Consider the following 21,894-nt stretch of genomic DNA (forward strand, 5'->3'; position numbering starts at 1 on the left):
TCTTATGAGATAAGTAAATATTTAACAACTTTGTTTTGCTGTTTTCCTATTGTCAGTGTATTTATGAAGAGTTGCTGATTCAAATATCCCCAGTCTTACTCATTCTCTTCTTGCCAATCTCCCCTGTACCACAACAGCCTTATATGACACTGAAGAGACAACATAATGGCTATGCAAAAATTCTTTCAGTACTGAAACATCAAAGGCTCAGGCTTAAGCTCAGTACCCCCATAAACCAGAACTTACCAGTGCCGTATAAAGAAAGGGGGGTGGATCAGATTTAGTAGTTTTGCTCACCACAGACCCATTTTGATCATAGAGATCTTCCAAAAACACAAATGCAGGTCACCCTCCTCCCTACCCCATGAAAGATAATCTATTCTCTCACCCTGGAAGAAAAGTGCACACTGCTGGGTGGGTGGGTGTACACACTGCTGGCCTTGTCTACTTCACCATACTCGTATATCCTCACTTGCTCCCTGACACCAACCATTTCTACAGTCCAGCAGCACAGGCTGGCCTTTGCTGGGAATCTCCTGTCTACATTATAAAGGCTGCTAAATAATAGACTTGTGCAATGCCCTCTGCCTGGGCTGCCAGTGCTCTCCTCTGCACCATTTTTAAGACTGAACTTAAGAGAAGTCCCTGGAGTGAGGTGCCCCTCCTCCTCACTCCCATAGGTCGTCCCTGTCCCTGATCACTGTTGCCAGCATACCGACAATCTCCCTCATCTATCCCTGTAAATTTTGAAGGCAGCGCAGCCATAACTACTTTTATCTTTTAGCTCTAGCCAGGAGGTTGCTAAAGGTAACGCGCCAAATAAACAAACAAATAAATAAAACTTCAATCGGTGAACGAATGAATGACTCAACTGATAACTGTCATGGGCCTAAAAATATGAGAACTGATTAAATGAGTGGGTCACCGGAAGTTCAAGTCTAGAGAGAAATGCATATAAGGATGTTCAGAAGCAAATTAAACCCAATTTCAGTTTTCCGTGGAAGCTAAAATGGAAGATAAATCCCTCCAAGGAATAAATCTGAAGAATTGAAAAAAGCATCCAGCACTCTGCCAAGCCCAGAGGGCGGTGGCTAGGCCTAGCCACGCCACGCGACCAATGGGCGGTCTGGTGGGCCCTTCATCAGAAAAACTACATTTCCCAGCGCGCCCTGCGGCCGTGCGAACTGGGAGCCGGAAGTGGGGCACGTGAGGTCTGAGGGCACAAGGGAAGTGGCGGTCGTGGTGGGGGCGGGGGGCGTGCAGGTGATCTGTCCGCCCCGAGAGAGCGGGCATGGCCGAGTCCCGGAAGCGTCGGGAGCTGCTGCCCCTGATCTACCAACATCTGCTGAAGGATGGCTACGTGCGCTCAGCGCGGGAACTGAAGGAGCAGAGCGGCCAGGTAAACACGCGGAGGCCGCATGCTTGCTCTGCCGAGCAGGGACCCACGCCCCCCCCTTGGCGGCCTGGCAGGCTCCTGGGACCCGATCCCACAGCCAGAGATGCTGGAAGGAGCCCAGACTGCGGGGGGGAAGAGGGCGCCGACCCCGCTCTCGGGACTTCCAGCCCCTCCGAGCCTCAGTTTCCCCATCTGCGCAGTGGGCGGGTCGGGATCTAGACTGCGAGCACAGGCGCCGGGCTTTGTAATTCCCGCGCCCCTTCCCTCCGCCCACCCTCTTCCTGGTGGGGCTGCGGCTGAATGTTTCCTGTCTCGGGCCACGTGGCTCAGCCAGCACCCCCCCCCCCAAATGAGAGTCGCAACTAGTTCTGGGTCAGGGATGCGAGGGAGAAAGGACGCACAGTCAATGGGGCTCTGGTCCCTTCGGTAGTCTGGAGTTCACTCTCTTAAAAAAGGTTCTTTCAGTGTAGACTTGGCCAGCTTTGGGATTCGAGCTCGTGGTGCAGGCCTTCCTTCATTCAGCAACTGTCCATCAGTTGCCCAGGATGCTGGCGGCAAAAATGGAAAATGCGGGCTCCCCTAGCCTGCCTAAAGCACTTGGAATCTCACAGGAGAAATTGACACCAGTGAAAGAAACAAGAAAACGACTATGCCCTTAATACTCCAGTAGGAAGTCTGGGGCCCCTGAGGCCAGGGAGGCAGGTTGTTCTTGTCTGGATATCCCTGCACTGATAAGCTTCTGACAGGTGAATGCTGGTGAGGGGGGGACTGGCCTGATGAGTTCATCTGCCCACTACTGCCTGTTGCCTCTGTCCCACTGCTTGCTGTCAGGGCCTTCTGGTGGGCATTGTCTACACTCTATTTTATTTATTCTTTATCATCTTTATTTTATTTATTGGATAGAGATAACCAGAAATTGAGGCCAGGTGGTAGCATCCAGACCGAGTGCACACATTACAGTATGCAAGGACCTGGGTTCAAGCCCCCAGTCCCCACCTTGGGTGGGGGGGGCTTCATAAATGATGAAGCAAGGCTGCAGGTGCCTCTCTCCCTCTTCCTCTCTATCTCTTCCTTCACTCTAGATTTCTGTGTCTCTATCCAAAATAAATAAAAATAGTTTTTTAAAAAGAAAGAGAAAGAAAGACATAGCCAGAATTTGAGAGCAAGGGGGAGACAGAGAGTTCCTTGGGAGAGGAACTTGCAAAAGAAACAAGAGGCACCTGCAGCACTGCTTCACCACTTGTGAAGCTTTGCCCTGACAGATGGGGACAGGGGATTGAACCCAGGTGAAATGTGCGCTCTTCTAGGTGCACCACCACCTGGCCCCTGTCTACACTTTCTCCAACTTTGCCTAAACCTGGGTTGTCCTTTCTTTTTCCACTTATAGTACTCAGCCTCTAAGGGTATGGGCAGGAAATATGACCCAGCCTCATTGGAGCATAACCCTCAGCCAACAGTAGCTTCACAGCACTGAAGCTTCCCCAAATGTTATTTAACTCCCATATGCCAGGTCTCAAACCTGGACCACAAGCATAGCAAGGCTTGGGGCCCTACCCATTGAGCTAACTCTCCGGCTCTGACAATTCTTATTTGTTAAGAACCCACTATAGAAATAAGGCAGGCAAAAGGCCTAGGAAATGTCAAGGCTCATTTGCAAATTCTATTTGTAAATATTCAAGAGGCCCCCCGAGAAGGTAATATTTGGCAAAAACCTGAAGGAAGTAATTGTAGTTAGAAGGAGTAAGAACATTCCAGGTGGGAGTCGGGCGGTAGCGCAGTGGGATAAGCACACGTGGCACAGAGCGCAAGGACCAGTGTAAGGATCCCTGTTCGAGCCCCTGGCTCCCCACCTACAGGGGGGGGGGTCACTTCACAAGTGGTGAAGCAGGTCTGCAGGCGTCTATCTTTCTCTCTCCCTCTCTGTTTTCCCCTCCTCTCTCCATTTCTCTCTGTCCTTCCAACAATAACAATAATAACTACAATACAACAAGGGCAACAAAAGGGAATAAGTAAATAAATATTTAAAAAAAGAAAAGAATATTCCAGACAAAAGGACTAGCAGGACACTGGTAGGGTATTGGGACACATTTGAGGGACAGTAAAAAGGCTAGCATACCTGGAGTGGAGCAGAGTGACCACTGAGGTGTTTGTGCTGCTAATTCTCTTATTTTCTCTAATTTGGACTCTAGCTGGTCATATTTATGAAATATTTATTGGGTGTGGAGAAGGGAAGCAGAGCATGACTAGCACATGCAAATTTAGGAATTTAATTCCAGAACATCATCTTCAAGAGTTCAGTGCCTTATCCTTTGCACCACTCTGTAAACTGCTAGTCAAACTTATCAGGTTTGATGTAGCCCATTAAGTGGACAATGCTATTATCCCCAAGTTATAAAGGGGGAACCCGAAGTTTGAAAGGGTGGAGGTTAGCTCAGCCCTCTTAACAGAGGAGGACTGTCTGACTTTAGGGACACCCCCTTGGCCCCACTGCCCAGACCCCACACTGCTCAGCCTACCTCCTTGGGCCACTTGACATTTGCACAAGATGAGCCTTCTGGTCTCAGCCCTAAAGGTCTGTATTCTATTGGAGGTCCTGGGCTTCCAAGGAAATGTCACTGTTTATCTCCAGTTTTTTCAAGGTGCAAGCAGACTGCAGTTGGGCCAACTAGACGCCTTAGTGTCTGGGCTGTGGTTCCTCCTACCTTGGAGAGATTGACCAGCCTGGCCTTCAAAGGCCTTCAGAAAGGTCAGGGTTAGGAGGGGGGACAATAAATAAATAAAGCCTGTGGCCTGTAAGAGTGACGAAGCAGCTGGGGGCTGGATAAATGCTAACCTGGAACATTACAATTCTGATCTTTCAAAAGGTACTTTTCACCAACTTGTTCGAAAAAGATTTTTAACTAGAAATGTTTGCCCTCATCTCTGGAAGGTTTAAAATGGTTCTCGAAGGAAAAGGCAGGCCTCTTTCTCAGGGAAAAGTGGAGGAAATAAAAAACCAAAACAAAACAAAAACACACACAGCTTCTCAAAAGTACTTGTGTGTGCCTGTCTTGAAGTTGCAGAGAACTGGGCCCAAGGAGGACCCTTGACAGTGCTGACGGATTCATGGCTGCTTTCTCTTTGTTTCTCTGCAGAAAAACTTCCCAGCTCAGCCTATAACCCTTCTGGACATCTATACACACTGGCAACAGTAAGTATGGTGGGCCAGGGAACATATATACTGGGACATACAAGTGATCACTAACCTGGAGTGAGAACCAGTACTAATGTGATCTGTGAACCATCTTCACAGATTATCACCCCCGTGAAGCCAGTCACATGTCTGGGTGTTGGGAAGGAGGAAAGGGCTTGAGGCCCGTTATCAGTGTCTCTTAAGGGTACTGGGAGGGAGACAAGTGGAACCCGTATATACCTGCCTTAAAGTCAGGTTCTACATTCTAAATCTGAGTGAGCAAAATCATCAGAACAGTCAAAACTCAGGCAGGTTTCAGTGGCATGGTGAACTTCCTGTCCTCACGGGCATATAAACACAATTAGGAATGAAATGGAAGGGATCCCAGGTCCCAGTGTAGGTTTAAAGCCAAGCTTTGGGAGTCGGGTGTTGGCCCAGCAGGTTAAGTGCTGGTGGCACGAAGTGCAAGGACTGCCATAAGGATCCCGGTTCGAGCCCCTGGCTCCCCACCTGCAGGGGGATCACTTCACAAGTGGTGAAGCAGGTCTGCAGGTGTCTATCTTTCTCTCCCCCTCTGTCTTGCCATCCTCTTTCCATTTCTCTTTGTCCTATCCAGCAACGACATCAACAACAAGAATAACTACAACAATAAAAACAAGGGCAACAAAAGGAAATAAATAAATAAATAAATAAATAAATGAAGCCAAGCTTCCGTTCTCAGCTCTCTGAGGTGGGGGTAGGGGTGGGGGAGCGGCTCAGGGCACTTGGCTCACCCACACTTCCTCTCGCTCACCCTGTCTGCCTTACCCAGGTGTCTGGGTGCTGCCCAATAGCATTTCCTCCCCCTTTCCTCTCCCCCCCCCCCACAGAGCTGTGCCACACCCCCTCTCTGACACAGGCCCCTTCTCTCGGGAGAAGTGGTGAGTGTGGTGAAGCTATACTCACCAGTGGCAGTCTCGTCTAGTGGTTATAGATCACAGCCAGTAGTGGCGTGCATGCATTACTGTTACAAAGAGAATGGGGCAGCCCCCCTCACCCCAGTATCTATTGAACACTTACTAGGAGCCAGGACTGTTTGTTTTGCATTTTCTTTTAAGATTTTATTTATCTATTTTGGATAGAGACAGAAGTTGAGAGGAGAGGGAGAGAGAGAGAGAGAGAGAGAGGGACACTTGCAGCACTGCTTCACCATTTGTGAAGCTTCCCTTAACAGGTGGGGACTGAGGAAAAGCTTCATGAGTGGTGAAGCAGTGCTACAGGTATCTCTCAGTCTCTACCCAATAAATAAATACAGTGTTTAAGGAGAGGTTCTAAGCATGTAGTCAATCTGGATGCTTATTCCACCCGTGTACCATACTTCCTCCCTGACCCCCAGGTCACTCAGCCATGCACCTGTTCGTTTGTGGTGTGTTTGTGTGTGTGCATGTCCCATTCTGTCTTTCCCTCCAAATCTCAGAGGGGGGCTGTCGCCCAGTCAGCACAGCGGGTCCCCCTTGTCCTGCAGAACCTCGACAGTTGGCCAGAAGCTCAAGGCTGAGAGCGATGCAGCACTGGAGGCCAAGAAGGCTCGGGTGTCGGACCCCGTCAGCAGCTCAGAGAGTTCAGAAGAGGAAGAGGAGGAGGCAGATGCCCAGGCCACAAAAGCCAGTAAGAGCCCTGCATACTGGGCACTGCAGGGGGACCCCATTTTAGGGTGAGGGGTGGGTTCACCCCGGGGCCCAGCCTCTTTGGGAAACAGGCTGCAGGATGTCAGGTTATTGAGGCAGGGAGAAGGCTGCCCCCTAGCTTCTCCTTCAGTGAGTCTCCAGGGCTCAGGGGGACAGATAGTCAGAAGGACTGATTATGGGCATTTGAGCCCTTTCTCTGTCCTCAACGTGTCCCCAGTACTGGGTGTCCTGTGGTGCTCAGATACCCACATGGGCCTGACAGTTTAATCTGGGGTGCACACAGTCAGCCCGACATCAGAGGCCTTGAGCTGGATTTTTACTAGCTCTCATGTAACTCTGAAGTTGGCAAGGAAATCATCCTCAGACCTTCTAGATTTCAGGGGAGGGCAGTTGTTCATTGTGGACTGTGGGCTGCATGGGGAGTCGCTGCTCCCTTAGTCTGTGCAGGTGCTGGGCGCTGCTGAGAAGCTCTCCTGGGCACTGGTCCCCCAGCACTGGTGGAGGTCACCCTAGGAGGTCTTCAGTCCCTTCTGCGGGGCTCACAGGCCTCCTCCACTTTTCCCAGCAGCGCTTGTAGTTCCCAGAACAATTGTCTTCTCTGTTTTGTACTACTGGGCCTTGCTGACAGACTAAACATTGCGCAAAGGATAAGCAGCATAAGGATCCTGGTTCGAGCCCCCGGCTCCCCACCTTCAGGGGAGTCGCTTCACAGGCGGTGAAGCAGGTCTGCAGATGTCTATCTTTCTCTCCCCCTCTCTGTCTTCCCTTCCTCTCTCCATTTCTCTCTGTCCTATCCAACAATGACAACAACAATAATAACTACAACAATAAAACAACAAGGGCAACAAAAAGGAATAAATAAATATTTTTTTAAAAAGTGCATTTTCTGACTGAAAGAATTACAAGATTAACACTGGACTGTCAGCATGAAATCTCAAGTTCAGTACCTGTCATCCATGTGCAAGAGTGACGCTCTGGTTTCTTCCCTCTCTAAGTAATGTTTCAAATTAACATGCGATTCAGTATGTCAATTCGAGGGGCCAGGCAGTGGCACACTTGACTGAGCACATGTTACAGGGCGAAAGGACTTGGGTTCGAGTCCCTGACCCCCACCTCAGGGGGGAAGCTTTATGATTAGTGAAGCAGAGCTGCAGGTATCTGTTCCTTTCTCCCTCTGTATCTCCCCTTCCCTCTCAATTTCTTTCTGTCTCTACCCAATAATAAATAAATAAAACATCAAAAAATGATCTTTTAAAAAGTATTTGAAAAAAATTTTATTTTGGGGCTGGATGGTAGCGCACCTGGTTGAGCAAATGTTACAGTGCGCAAGGTCCAAGGTTCGAGCCCCCGGTCCTCACCTGTATGGGGAGAGCTTCACAAGCGGTGAAGCAGGGCTGCAGGTGTCTCTCTGTCTGTCTCTCTCCCTCTCTATCACCCCCTTCCCTCTTGATTTCTGGCTGTCTCTATCCAACAAATACATACTTTAAAAAAAATTTTTTTTTTTTAATTTTTAAATGGAAGGCCAGTGAGATAGCTCACCAGGTAGGAAATGTCCCTTGCCATGCATATGTATGGCCCAGGTTTGGCCCTGGTACCATGTGGGAGGTGTTATGGCAGCCAGGGAAACTAGTGCTACCTGAATGAAAAGGCAGCCCCTCCCCCCACACACACACACAGAGTGGGGAAATCACTCAGGTGCAAGGCCTGAACTCTGCCCAAAAAGGAAATAAAAATATCACATGTGCTCCTGCCACCTGTATTTTAGGAAATCATCCTTCCATCTATTTTTTTCTGAGCATGTTTCTTTAGAAAATATTTAATATCAACTGATTTTTTTTTCCCCCTCTATGAGTGTAGAGCCAGATTCTTGCACAATTTCATCACTCCAGGGCCATGTTTTTTGCTCAGAGAGGCAAGAGAGAAGGAGAGACACCATAGCTCTGAGGAGCTTCCTCTGGTATCATAGCACCTCCCATGTGCTGTCAGGGCTCAAATCTGAGCTGCACACAGGCACCCTACCCAGTGAATATCTCTCTAGACCCTGGGTGTTTCTTTTATGATAGCCTATGTGATCTTTTTTCCTTTCTTTCTTTTTTCAATATTTATTTATTTATTATTGGATAGAAACAGAGAAATTGAGAAGGGAGGGAGAGATCAGGAAGAAAAGAGACGAGAGACACCTGCAGCCCTGGTTCACCACTCCTGAAGTTTTCAGTGTGCAAGGATCAGGGGCTTGAACTTGGGTCCTTGCACACTGTAATGTGTTCACTTAACTAGGTGCAGTACCGCCTGGCCCTGCCTGTGTGACCTTTTAAAATTACAAACACAGGGCCAGCAAAATAGCTCCTCTGGAGGATGTACCTATCAGTAGAGAGCCTTCTGGTGGGTTCCTTTGCATCTGCCATAACCCAGCCATCCATCTCTGCATGTGCCAGGCAGGAGCCTGGCTGGCTTGCTGATATTAATGACTGTCTGAAATATTCATTCTTCACTGTGATAATGGAATTGTAACGACACTTCTTAATGAGGCCTCACTGCGAGCAGCGTGCTGGAATATTTGCCGGCAACATAATGCGATGCCTGGCGTCTCTTCAGATGGGAAGGGTGACAATTGAAATGAGATGGATGGGGGCTGGAGTTGGGTGGTGCAGTGTGCTTCCTTCTCACCAGCCTGCTTCTGTCTTTTTGTGATTTAAGAAGAGTGAGACTGAGCTAAATGCCAGGAGAAGAACTTGATCTTTTTCTATTTTTATTTATGGGACCAAAAGAAATTGAGAGGGGATAGGTAAAGAGAAAGAGAGAGAGAGAACTGCTTCACCACTCCTGAAGCTTCCCCCAACAGGTAGGGACTGGGGGAGGCTTGAACCCAGGTCCTTGCACATGGCAACTGTGCCCAAGCAGGTGTGCCACCGCCTGACCCCCTAACATCCTTTTTATTGAGCAGCATAGCAGCATACCTTAGAAGTCATGTCCTTGTGTGTTGCACCAAAGTAAAGGATTCGGGGGGGGGGGGGGGGGGGCTCTCACCTCCTAGTGCAAGATGATACTGGAGGCTCTAGGCTGGGGGTTAGAGTGTTCTGCAGAAAACAGAAATTTTACACGTGTATCAACAACTGTAAACCATTAATACCCCCAATTTAAAAAAAGAAAAGTCATGTGATACGGGAAATGGTGCAGTGGATTAAGCATTGGACTCTCAAGCATGAAGTCCTGAGTTCAGTCCCCGGCAGCACATGTACCAGAGTGATGTCTGGTTCTTTCTCTCTCTCTCTCTCTCTCTCCTCAATCTTTCTCATTAATAAATAAATAAAATCTTTTTTAAAAAAAAAAAAATTTCCTCTGAGCCAGCAAGTAATTCACTCCATAGAGCATGCACTTTACCATAAGCAAGGACCTGGGTTCAAGCCCTAAGCCACCACACAGGAACACTGGTGGGGGGGGGGGGGGGGGGAAGTGCTGCACTGTGGTGGGCTAGTGCTTCACTGTCTCCCTCCTTTTCTCTCTGTCTCTCACCTCTATCAAAATAGAAAAACAAATGGCCATCAGGAGCTGTGCAGTTGTGCAGGTACCATAACCCTGGTGGAAAAAAAGGAAAGAAGAAGGAAATATTTCCTCTCTAAGGTCGCACCCTGGTATAAAAGCCCCACAGACCTACAACTTAGCACCTGGCTGGATCCAGGTAGCACAGTCTAGCTGCATCTCCACTAAGAAATGGAGCTGCTTTCTCCGGATTAGGATCCGGCATCTGACCTACTCATCTAGCTGGGTGGCTACCCTGTTGTTTTATGCCACCAGGAAACTAGCTAGCCTCCCTTGGAAATGCAGACCCCTGGCTTTCATGTCTTTATGTGCACGTTCTTGTTTCTCTCTCTCTCTTTCTCTCTCTCTCTCTCTCTCTTCCCCCCCACCCCCTCCCTCCTCCCCCCCCCCCCCCCCCCGTCAATCTCATTCCTCATAGGACAGATGTGATCCAGCTTCCCTGTGAGTCTGAGCTCCTGTGTCAGTTCCAGGAAGCCACAGCCATTGGATTCACATGAGCTGGACCCTATTTTCTATCCTTTGGCGGTAAGTGGGCTCAGCCATTGGGTGTTTGTGTCTTGCAGCCCCAAGACTAACTCCAAGCAATTCCTCAGTCACAGGAGCAGCTTTGCCATCAAACTCAAAAGAAAAGGCCAAGGTGAGCAGGACCACTTTCCAAGTTTCAGACCTTTGCCCTTGGGGGTTAGAGCACCTGGGGGGGGGGGGTGGCTCAGTCTACCTGTGTTTGAGAAGAACAAGGCTGTGGGTAGCCATGCACTTTAGACCTCAGCTGTGTCACTAGCTATTGACCTTAATGCGTCTCTTCACTTCTCTTCTGGACCTGTTTCCTTTAATGCATGATTTTGGGGGCGGCAGGAGGGGGGGGGGTTTACGCCTAAAGAAAGGAGAATTTCATTTCCTGGTAATCCACCAAGCTATGCTACAGACATAAAGGTGTGATCCCTGGAATCACCTGCATCATTGGCAAGCATGTTTAAAGGTATTATGAAATAACAATAATATCCACAACAGACTGCTACTTACAAGTAACTGCTGCGTCCCAAAAGCTGTTATTCAGTTCTCTCTATCCCTCTGAGAGGAGGAGGAGAAGGAGGAGGAAGAGGTACCATTTTTGCCACTGCTTTAAATAGGTAGAAACAGCTGTCAGGCGGTAGCTCAGCAGGTTAAGCGCACGTGGCGCAAAGCGCAAGGACCGGTTAAGATCCTGGTTCGAGCCCCCGGCTCCCCACCTGCAGGGGAGTCACTTCACAGGCGGTGAAGCAGGTCTGCAGGCGTCTCTCTGTCTCTCTTCCTCTCTAGCTCCCCCTTCTCTCTCATTTTCTCTCTGTCTCTATCCAATAACAAATAAAAAAATTTTTTAAAAAGAAACAGCTGTCTGGGAGTTGGCACAGTAGATGCAGTGTTGGACTCTCAAGCATGAGGGCCTGATTTCTGTCCCTGGCATTGTATGTACCAGAATGAAGCACTGCTTTCCTCTCTTTCTCTCTCTTTAAATAAATGGGGAAGAGTGGCCTAGGCAATGGCACAATGGACAAAGCATTGGACTCTCAAGCATGAAGTCCTGAGTTCAATCCCCGGTAGCACATGTACCAGAGTGATGTCTGGTTCTTTCTCTCCTCCTATTTTTCTCATTAATAAATTCAGAAGAAATGGGGTGGGGGATGATTCCCTCCACTAGAAAGTAGTAGGTTGGGGGGGCAGATTGGGTCCGTGCTCCTCATTCACAGGATTGTTTCCAAGTGTATGCCACTGCCTTTTGCTCTAGGCACAGCCCAAGAAAGCCAGCCAGGTGGTGAATTCCACAGCACACCCTGTTTCCAGGAAAGCCCCCACAGTATCGGCCAGCCCCTCAGCAAATGCCACCTTGGTCTCAAAAGTTGAAAAGGGCAGTGTGCAAGCACCGGGACCCACTGGCAAGCTTGGTAAGAAGCCCCCACCCCACAGCCCCTGAGTTCTGGACCGTGTGGAATTGAGAGGATTGACACTGTAATGGGGCCAGGGCCCTGCCTCACTCTGTTCTCCCCTGGGTTGTGGAGAATTAGGAGCGGGAATCCAGCCATCTTTGTCCAGGGAGTTGGGGGGAGGAGGGCAGTGGTTGAATATTTCCTGGTTATTGCTTTTATTTGGGTCCAAAATCCATCTTAGCTGAAGCTAAACTAAGAGGCCAGGGGCTGGTGTGGATTCTTGGTCCCCTGTCTGCCTCAGTCAATGGTAGGTGGAGAACTTCTCATCCTTTGGGCACCCCTGAGAGTGTACGGGGCCTGAGGTGTACGGGAACCTGCAGGGACAGGTGGCGCCCTTCTTAGCTATGGGGTTCATGCATAGGGAGAGCCTAGGTTCAGTGCCAGCCCTGGCCCAGGTGCTGGGGAGGGCAGGCAGCCTAGAAAGAGGCCCTCAGCACCTCCCCTTTCACCCCTCAGGAGTGGCATCCACAGGCCAGGCGGACACCTCCAGCGAGGACAGCTCCAGCGATGAGACAGATGTGGAGGTAATTGCCACCTAGCCTCAAGAACAGCTTTCCACACCTCTCAGCCCCTCCAGGCACTCGGCCAGGCTTCCCGGGCAGGAGGGTCAAGGCCTGTGGGAGAGGTCACAACAGGGGCGTCAGGGAGTGCTGTGGGGGCAGGTGTCAAACAAGAACTACAGGAATGGCGGGGGGCTGCCAAGGTGCTAGGCCCTCTGGAGATTGCCGGGCCTTGCACTGACCTGGGCTGGGCAGCACATTTAGTCCATCCCCTTAACTCTTGAACAGTGACACGGGAGAAGTCTTTGTAGGTCACTCCCCATTGCACACCTGCCCCAGGCTTTAGGAGCATAGTGGCAACAATGTTTCTGCTGCCACAGGACTCAGAGGGAACCCTCACATGTGGGCCGGTGCTGACGGTCACTGTAAAGGAAGATGCCTGGGGCTGCCTTGGACAGTAACAGGAACATGACATTGGTAGAAAGGACAGCGTGGGCAGAGATGGGGACGTAGAGTCTGGGGGCCAGGGATGCACGTTGACATGCAGTTTTACAGCTGAGCAGCAAAGTGATGCCACATGAGGAGGGCAGTAGCTGAGTCTGAACCCTTTCCAGGAATGGTTAGGGTTTTATGTAAGTGTGTGTGTGTGTGTGTGTGTGTGTGTGTGTTTGGCTGCTTGTTTTGCACACCCATTTTCCACCACCTTCCCACCTCCCATTGGATCTGGGACTTCAAAGCCTCAAGCGTGAAAGTCTTTTGCCTAGCCATCGTGCTCCTCCACCTGACCCAGATAGAGAGACAAAGAAAGGGAAACCACAGTGCAAGAGCTTCCTCCAGTGCCATAGCCACTTTCATGTGGCACCAGGGCTCAAACCTGAGCCATGCACATGACAAGGCAGGCACTCTACCCCAGAAGTTAGCTCTCTAGCTTCAGCTCAGGTTTTATTCTAGGGGCCATGGGGAGTGTGGTAGGGTTCCAAACAGAGAGACACTGGTCTTGATTTCCATCCTGGAAAATGGGAATAGTGACAGTATACCTCTTGGGGATGTTTGAGAATCTGATGGCATTGGGAAAGGACATTATAGATGCCTCGTCAGGCCGCCAGAGTAGCTCAATTAGGTAGTACACTGCTTCGCTATGTGCTCAACCAGATTGGAGTCTGGCCTCCAGTGCATTGATGGAAGCTTTGGTGCTGCAGTCTGTTGGTCTCTCTGTGTTTCTATGTAAAAAGTGGTGGGGGGGGGGGAGCAGTGGCACATCTAGTTGAGTGTACACATTACCATGCACAGGGAACCAGGATCAAATCCTGTATTCCCACCTGTGGGGCCAGGGGGGCTATATGCGTGGTGAAGCAGGCCTACAGGCGTCTCTTTCATCCTCTCTATGTCCTCTTTGCTTCTCAATTGCTCTCTGTCCTATCAAATAATACATATTTTATAGAAGCATAAACCAGTAAGTAACCCCCTTAGGGATAAAAGTTATTGCCGCACTAATTTCAGCCTCTTTCTCCAGATGAAACCCCCCGTCAAGCCCCCTCAGGTGAAAGCCTTACCCACACCTGCCAAGGAATCTTCAGGGCAAAAGAGAGCCCTGACCCCTGGGAAGGCAGAAACAATACCCCAAAAAGGTGCCCTGGCTGCAGTTGGCAGCACCAAGAAGCCAGAAGACTCAGAGGACAGTGAAGACGAGTCTGAGAGTGAGGAGGAGGCCCCCGTGAGGACTCCTCTCCAGGTGAGGTCCAATAAGGTCTGCCTCATGCTCACCTCCCCCCAGCGGTCTAGGGCTCCCCTTGGTCCCTGGAGACCAGTGTGACTGCCAGGGAAGAACCTGGGGAGTAGGTGAAGGGAGGCAGCAGTAGGCTTGCTTCAGTCCCCTCAGAAACTGCCCTTCTTGACCAGGTAGAGCCTCCAATGACTGCTGAGAGGGGGCCCTACACTTCCACTGAAGGAGGCCATCAGGCTCAGCCCCTGCCTCTCAGAGGAATGTGTCACACCCAGGGCATAAAGGGAGGATAAAAGGAAGGAAATGGTCACAGTCAGTAAGACTCACGGTTTTTGTTTGAGGCACAAAGGCTAGAGGAAGGGCTACTTAAATGGTACTGAGGGCAGGCTTTTGAGAACACCCTGGGGCATGGACTTGGGAGGAAAGGGAAGATGGAGCCGTGTGGCACTGGGCCAAGGTGTCATTCCAGGGAATGAATATGGCAGGTGCTGAGGTCCTGAGGTGGGAATTGGCGGTTCAGGGTACTGTTCCCCTATAAGATCAGGCTTGCCATACCAAGGAGCTACATTTCTACCCCTCAAAATAGCATCCAAAGCTGGGATCCCAAGTGTGAATTCTGTCATGCCTACTTTCTTCCTATTGGCTAAAAAAGATAGCTAAGGGAGTCAGGCGGTAGTGCAGCGGGTTAAGCACAGGGGGCACAAAGTGCAAGGACTAGCTTAAGAATCCCGTTTCAAGCCCCCGGCTCCCCACCTGCAGGGGAGTCACTTCACAGGCAGTGAAGCAGGTCTGCAGGTGTCTATTTTTCCCTCTCCCTCTCTGTCTTCCCCTCCTCTCTCCATTTTTCTATGTCCTATCTAACAACAACGACATCAATAATAACTACAACAATAAAAAAAATGAGGGCAACAAAAGGGAAAATAAATAAATATACGGGGAAAAAAAAAAAGATAGCTAACCTAGGAGACTACATGCCTCACCATATGTGAGGCTCTGACTTCAAGCCTCAGCTCTGAGTGACACTCCGTGGTTGATGGAATAGTGTCCTGGTGTCTCTCCTCTGTCTAAAGTAAAGCAAAGTTGGTCTAGGAGCAGTGCTGTCACACAAGCTCGGAGCTCCAACACCACATTTTTTAACCTAGACAGACCCTGCATAAAGCTGCCTGTCTCTTCTCAGGATAGCTTTTTTTTTTCCTTGGGTGGGTGGGGGGGAGCAGTCAAAGTTACTGACTTTTCCCTCTTCACAATGGGCTTCACTGCTCCATTATCACTTTTTCTAATAGAGAGGGAGAGAAGTCACAGCACTGGAACCTCCTCCCCTCCATCATCATAGCACCTCCCATGTGGGGCTCAGACCTGGGTCGCCCACATGGCATAGCAGGTGGGGTCTTCCCAGGTGAGCTACCTCTCTGGTCCCCATAGAGTAATTTTTTTTTTAACCAGATCACAGCTCAGCTGTAACTTACGGTAGTGCAGGGGACTGCATGGGGTCTGAGGGCCCCAGGAACAAGAGAGCATGAAGCTGAGTGTCCCAGCCTAAGCCCCAGTCAAAGTGGGGAATGAAGGAAGAAGCAGAGGGCTCTTGAGGGTCTCTATCCTTTAGGCATCACCAGAAGGTGAGGAAGAGGGGAACAGCTTGCCCTTTTCCTTACTAGGCGAAGGCTGTGGAGAAAGCTGCCCAGGTTGGAGCTGCCTCAAGTCCTGCCAAGGGCACCCCTGGGAAAAGGGCCACCCCAGCACTCCCTGGGAAGGCAAGACCTTCACCCACACAGGCCCAGGCAGAGAAGCCCAAGGAGGACTCAGAGAGCAGCAGTGAGGAAACATCTAACAGTGAGGAAGAGACCCCAGCTGCCAGGACCCCAGTGCAGGTGAGGCCTCTCAAGTCACACAACCTGCAGCCTCCCATTCCTCTATAGATGCGTCTCCCATTCCACACAGCCCAAGAGCTCCGAGTGGACTGGCCCTGCCTGACTTCTGGTGCCTCCTTACACCCTCCCCTTTGTTTCTTTTGCTCAGGTGACACCTGCTGGGAAGAACCCCCAGGTCAGGGCTGCCTCGGCCCCCACCAAGGAATCCCCAAGGAAAGGGGGTCCCCCAACCCTCTCTAGCAAGACAGGGCCCACGGCTGCCCAGGTTAAAGCTCAGGCTGGGAAGCAGGAGGACTCAGAAAGCAGCAGTGAGGAGTCCTCATCAGACAGTGAGGAAGAGACCCCAGCTGCCAAGACCCCACCTCAGGTGAGACCGGCTCCCCTCCTCGCTCTAGTCTGTGTTGATGTCAGCCCTGCTTGGGCTGTAATGTCTCCTCACATCCTCCGTGCTCCCTCTTTTTCTCTCCAGGGGAAGCCTTCAGGGAAGATCACCCAGGTGAAGGCTGCTTCAGCTCCCGCCAAGGACTCCCCCAGGAAAGATACCCCTCCACTGCCCCCAAGCAGGACAGGGCCCACTGCCACCCAGGTCAAGGCCCAGGCAGGGAAGCAGGAGGACTCAGAGAGCAGCAGTGAGGAGGAGTCAGAGAGTGAAGAGGAGGCCCCGGTGGTGGTGAACCCAGCTCAGGTGAGACTGGAGGACATGCATATGTGTCCCCCCCCCCCCCCCCCAGGATAACCATCCTAATTCTCACAAAGTCTTAGCAACTATTTGACTACTTTTTCACAAACTCGTGTTTTTCTGTTCTTTATTTTGCACTTAAGAGCAAAAACCGTCCCATAGCTATCTTTCAGAGAAATGCAGGTCAGATACTATGTATCATAATAAAAATGGCAACAATCCCCACTATGAGGACAAAGTAAACTAGAAAGAAAGTTGCTGCATAGTAGATGAAATAAATATGCACAATGTTGCAGAATGAGTTTTTAGCCCAAGTAAAAAGAAACATGACTAATAAAAATATACATGTTAACTGAGAGAAGGAGATAGGTAGGTAAATACCTGGAACTCACCTGATGTCTACACACTCAGGTCCCCCTCCGTGGCCCCTGCCTTATGTTACTGCAGGTGAAGGCCTTGAAGAAAAACTCCTAGGCCAGAGCAAGTTCAGCCATGGGCACAGGCCCTCAATGAAAGGCTTTCCTTTCACTCCTAAGAAGTCAGGGTCTGTGGCCTCCATGGCACAGGCAGAAAAGTTGAGGGGTGAGGTAGTAGCAGCAGAGAGGGAAGATACCAGCTAATGGGACCCCAACTAGCATCTCTCCACACACAGTTCTGCTTGGGTTCCTGTCCTTCCATCTCTCACTTCAGGCCAAGTCCTCGGGGAAAGTTCTCCAGGTCAAACTCACCTCAAGTCCTGCCAAGAGGCCCCCTCAAAATACAGGGTCTGTCGTCTCCCAGGTCAAGGCAAAAAGAGCCAAGGAGGACTCAGACAGCAGCACAGAGTTGTCAGACAGTGAGGAAGAGGACTCCACAGCTCAGGTGAAGCCACAGAATGACCCCAAACTACCCACCCACTTTTCAGTTCTCAGGACCCTGTGGGATGGGGAACAGTGGGGGTCCACACTGAAGCAGAGTCTGAATGCCCTTTCTTGCTCCAGCTTCTGACTTCCGGGACCCCTCAGCCCAAACTAGAGTGCAGACTCCTCACACCAAGGTCTCCCCCCAGGAAAGTTACTTCTGTTACTCTACATGTGCCAAGGCTGCCACCGTGGGTGCTCCGACCCCATGGCAAGCCAAGCCACCTGGTCTTCCAACCTAAACACCCCTAGCCATGTGTTTGGTGACTCCTGTCAGCACCTGTGACACTCTTCTCCGGGCATTCCAGGTGAAGTCAGTGGGGAAAAGTCCACCTGTGAAAGCTGCCCCATCAGTCGCCACAGGGTCCTCGAAGTCAGGCTCCACCCCGCCACTCCCTGGGAAGGGGCCTGCTGTGACCCAGGTCAAAACCGAGACTCATCAGGACTCGAGCAGCGAGGAAGAATCGGACAGTGAGGATGCCGCCCAGGCTCCAACCCAGGTGAGGCCTGTCTTGAAGATATATCTCTAGGATACCTCCAGGGGGTCTGGGAGAAAAAAAGGCAACACAGCAAAGGGTGTAGCATGTTTGTTGGAGTAAACAAATTAAGAAATAGTCACCGAGAGAAAGGTGCGCAGTGAACAGTAGGCAACTACCTCAAAGGTGAGACACGAAGGCATGTCAGCAAAGAGAACCAGCTGCCTGCTGCAGGGCAGAAGTGCACGGGTTATGTCCCCTTCAACTGAAGCTGGGTTTTGAGGGAAAATAGGCATCACTAGCCACCTTGGTGTCATGGGCAGATTTCTGCCCTACTCAATTGCGAGGGGTGGCAGGCAGCCTTACCCCTGATATTCTCATTCAGAATGACTAGAAGCTGACTGCTAGTTTTTGCATTTGCAAATATCTTAAACCCAGAGGTTTTCACTGGCTTACCTCTGAACTGTCGTTATTCTATCAGCCTGGTAAAAAAAAAAAAAAAAAAAAAACACCTTATAATTTTATGCCACAATATAGCTCTAGTAGCATCTGGGGACTGAGTTGCACCCACCCACCCCCTTCTCTTCTCTCTCTCTCTCTCTCTCTCCAGGGTGCCATTGCTTTAGGCTGACTTTTCAGATAGAGAGCCAGGGAAAGAAATTTTCAGTGCCACAGCACTGAAATTTCCCTTGCCCTTCAGGTGCAGAAACTTCACAGACAATCAGCACTCAGCCCTTCACCACTTCCTCTGCTCCTCAGAGCCCCAGAGTCTCCTCTGTGGCCTTTTGTGAGTTCTTGTGCTGGCCACGTGCCTCCATCTGCTGTGAGGCTCCTATAACCCTATCCCTCGAGGGTTCCCAGCCTTGTAAGCCTACATACAGATGGTACTAGAGGGCTGAATACCTGGGCTAACAGAGCATGATGGGGTGGTTTTCAGGAGGAAAGCTCCTTGCAGCAAGTAGTATCTAGTCTGTGGGTTAAAAAAAAAATCAACGGGGGGGGGGGGCTTCACAAGCGGTGAAGCAGGTCTGCAGGTGTCTATCTTTCCCTTCCCCTCTCTGTCTTCCCCTCACTCTATTTCTCCCTGTCCTATCCAACAACAACGGTGGAAAAAAGATGGCTTCTAGGAGCAGTGGATTCATAGGGCAGGCAGTGATAACGGAAAGCCCCAGTGATAACCTTGGAGGGAAAAAAAAAAAAAAAACATTAGTCAGGTGCAATGTTCCAGGCTGTACAGAGGTCAGGCGTTGGAAGGATGCCTAGCCTGGGTGAGCCTCTCTCTAAGCAGAATATTGAGCTGGGCACACTGGGGGGACGTGGTGGGAAATGGGGTTTGGGGTCAAGTCCTAGCTCCATGTTCTGGCAAGTGATGGTATCCACCAGGGCTCTGACCACTCCCTCCTGAATTAGAAATCAGTTCTCACCCATCTTTCCTGCCACTTTGCCCTGCAGCCACCAAGCTCTCATACTCTCTCAAAGGGTGGGCTGGGCTGGTGTGGAACAGAGTCCTCTCTCAGTCTAAAAGCAGTTCCCTCCCTGTGCTTACCCACCCACTGTTTATTATTTTTAATTACCACTCTGCTTTTCTTTTCAATAACCACTCAGAAATTAGTCATCTCTTTTCCCTGCACAAAGCACACATTTTCTATGGATTTTTTTTTTCTCCTTCTTGCTTGCTGTCCTACAATTTCCATACTGATGTTATACACACCCCAGGCGGGATCTGATCTGATCTCCCTTTCCTAGGCTGCAGACACTTCAAAGCAATTCCTGGCAAAGCTATGTGCTGATCCCTTAAATATTTGTCTTCCTGTCTGAGCCTCCCACCTGCACCATGACCTGGGTGTTCATTTGCTTGGGGTTTTGGGGGGAGGAAGTGGGAGTTTACAGAAGCTGATAGAAGACTTGTTCCAGCTCAGCCAGAGAGGGTCAGTACTGGGTCTGCCTCTAGGGCTTTTGCCTCCTCAACTTCTGAACACAAACAGTTAGGCTCTTGAGGCCTTTCTCAGGGTAAAAAAACAGATACTAATCTCTCCGGATGCCTGCCCACCTTGGAGCCTCATCTTTGTTAGAAGATGTAGCCTCAGCTGGCTTCCAGAGGTCAAACCCAACAGATTCTTAATGTTTTGCATTTTGGATAGACACCTGCAGCACTGCTTCACAGCTCATGAATTCCCCACCCCCACTCCCACCCTGCAGGTAGGGGCCAGGAGCTGGAACCTGGGTCCTTTCACATAGTCACCTGTGTACTCAATCAAGTGTGCCACTGCCTGACTCTAGAGCAGTGATTTTCTAGCTTGTTCTGTCATTGTCATACCTGACTCCCACCTTGTAGGCTAAAATAACTGCTTTCACTCCAGCTGTTAGCCACTGACTCCCTCACCGAATCCTCCCAGCAACTGTGAGTGGGCATTGTACCCCCACTTTCTGAGGAGGGGAGTCCAGAGAAGTCAAAACAATTGGCTCAGTTTCAGACAATTTGTGGTGAAGGAGCCAGCGTCCTTGGCTAACCTCTCCACACCTCCACTGCATCTCACCCACCATCCTTAATCCCCTTCTCCCCAGGTGAAGACCCCTCAGCCCAAAGCCAGCCCAGTCTCACCCAGAGGGGCCCTACCCAAAGGGGCAGTTTCAACTCCTGGAAAGGTCACTGACATTGCTCAGGCCAAACAGGGGTCCCAAGACAAGGCAAGTAAACAGGAGCCACAGGGGCAGGGGGGCGGGCAGAGAGGAGAACCAAACAGAGACCCCAGCCTGGATGGGAAGAAACTTCAAGGGCAGGAGCAGCTGCTCACCATCAGGCCATGGAACAGCCCTGGGCTGTCCACAGTCTCTTCCCCAACTCTATCACCTCGTCATTCAGGTGAAATCACCAGTCAGAACCCCCCAGAACAGCACTGTCTCCGTGCAAGGCCAGACGTCAGGGCCAGCTACTGGGAAGGCAGCGGAGGAGGACTCAGAGAGCAGTGAGGAGGACTCAGATGCGGAGGGAACAGCCCCCACTCAGGTGAGGCCCTGAAGGATGGAGAGCAGACCAAGCACTCTGGATTCCTTCCCCTAATTCTGTTCCTCACTGCAGGCAAAGCCCTCAGGGAAGGCCCCCCAGGTCAGAAGTGTCCCAGCCCCTGCCAAGGTGTCCCCCCAAAAAGGGGCCAACCCACCGCTCGCTATGAAAACGGGCCCCACCGCTGCCCAGGGTGGGAAGCCAGAGGAAGACTCCACTGAGAGCAGCAGTGAGGAGGAGTCAGACAGCGAAGGAGAGGCACAGACCCTCCTGACCCCAGCCCAGGTGAGGCCGATAAGGAGCAGCTGCCGTGCTGGGCTCCCCGCAACATCACTGCTCTGTCCAAGACTTAGAAGATCAGAGTCTGCTACCATCCTCTGAATTTTTTATATTGATGAGAGAATGGTAGTAGTTGGAAACCTGTGCATCACTCTGGCAGATGCAATGCTAGGGATCAAATTCAGGACCTCATGCTTGAGAGTCCAACAATTTACCTACTGTTAACTTCTAGTCCATAGTATTTGGAGACCTGTCTCTGGCCTGAGTGGTGACAGGGGGAGCCCTCCACACCTGGCCTAGAGCCTCCCTGACCTGGCTTCACCAGGGTTTTCCCCTTCCTTCCGACACCCCAACTTCATTTTCCACTCAGCTGCTCTCCACCCCAACCCTGTTGGTATGAGGACATAGCAGATAGCAGAACACTTAACCAACGCCTGCATATATCTGGGAGTGTTGCAGCCTGATGTGACTAGCTCGCATGACCCTGGCCCAGGCCACTCTGTCCCCTCTTGCTCGAATGCCTGGCCCATGGTACCTGGACTGCCAAGTTCAGAGTTGGTTCTGGAAGGAGGCGGGCAGAGCAGGGCAGTCTGTTCCCCATGTCTGCAGGGCATGTGTACCTCGAGAAAGAAACTGCTCTACCTTCCTGGAGAGCCAGCCTGCGTGAGATCCATGCCCACTAGATGCTGCCCCTATACTAGCCCCCTCAACTGACATCCCTACCTCC

General features: G+C 50.7%; 1 protein-coding gene across 8 annotated transcripts in view; it reads left to right on the forward strand.

Annotated features, from left to right (window-relative positions):
• The first annotated feature begins 1,202 nt into the window (after nt 1-1,202).
• TCOF1 (treacle ribosome biogenesis factor 1) overlaps nt 1,203-21,894 on the forward strand; it is a 37,501-nt gene continuing 16,809 nt past the window's right edge. For 3 of the 8 annotated variants that reach the window (XM_060181183.1, XM_060181193.1, XM_060181200.1), the window contains exons 1-15: nt 1,203-1,399; nt 4,531-4,586; nt 6,073-6,215; nt 10,339-10,412; nt 11,541-11,697; nt 12,196-12,263; nt 13,753-13,971; nt 15,618-15,830; nt 15,979-16,197; nt 16,300-16,515; nt 17,200-17,370; nt 17,717-17,908; nt 20,450-20,572; nt 20,748-20,891; nt 20,964-21,173. In XM_060181183.1, coding sequence (XP_060037166.1) covers nt 1,292-1,399; nt 4,531-4,586; nt 6,073-6,215; nt 10,339-10,412; nt 11,541-11,697; nt 12,196-12,263; nt 13,753-13,971; nt 15,618-15,830; nt 15,979-16,197; nt 16,300-16,515; nt 17,200-17,370; nt 17,717-17,908; nt 20,450-20,572; nt 20,748-20,891; nt 20,964-21,173 — 2,313 coding nt within the window. In that variant the 5' untranslated portion in view covers nt 1,203-1,291. The remainder of the gene's footprint in view (nt 1,400-4,530; nt 4,587-6,072; nt 6,216-10,338; nt 10,413-11,540; nt 11,698-12,195; nt 12,264-13,752; nt 13,972-15,617; nt 15,831-15,978; nt 16,198-16,299; nt 16,516-17,199; nt 17,371-17,716; nt 17,909-20,449; nt 20,573-20,747; nt 20,892-20,963; nt 21,174-21,894) is intronic. The other 5 variants (XM_060181214.1, XM_060181211.1, XM_060181220.1 and 2 more) reach the window with 5 other exon arrangements.

The sequence above is a fragment of the Erinaceus europaeus genome, chromosome 2 (genome assembly GCF_950295315.1).
Source record: "Erinaceus europaeus chromosome 2, mEriEur2.1, whole genome shotgun sequence".
Taxonomy (NCBI): domain Eukaryota; kingdom Metazoa; phylum Chordata; class Mammalia; order Eulipotyphla; family Erinaceidae; genus Erinaceus; species Erinaceus europaeus.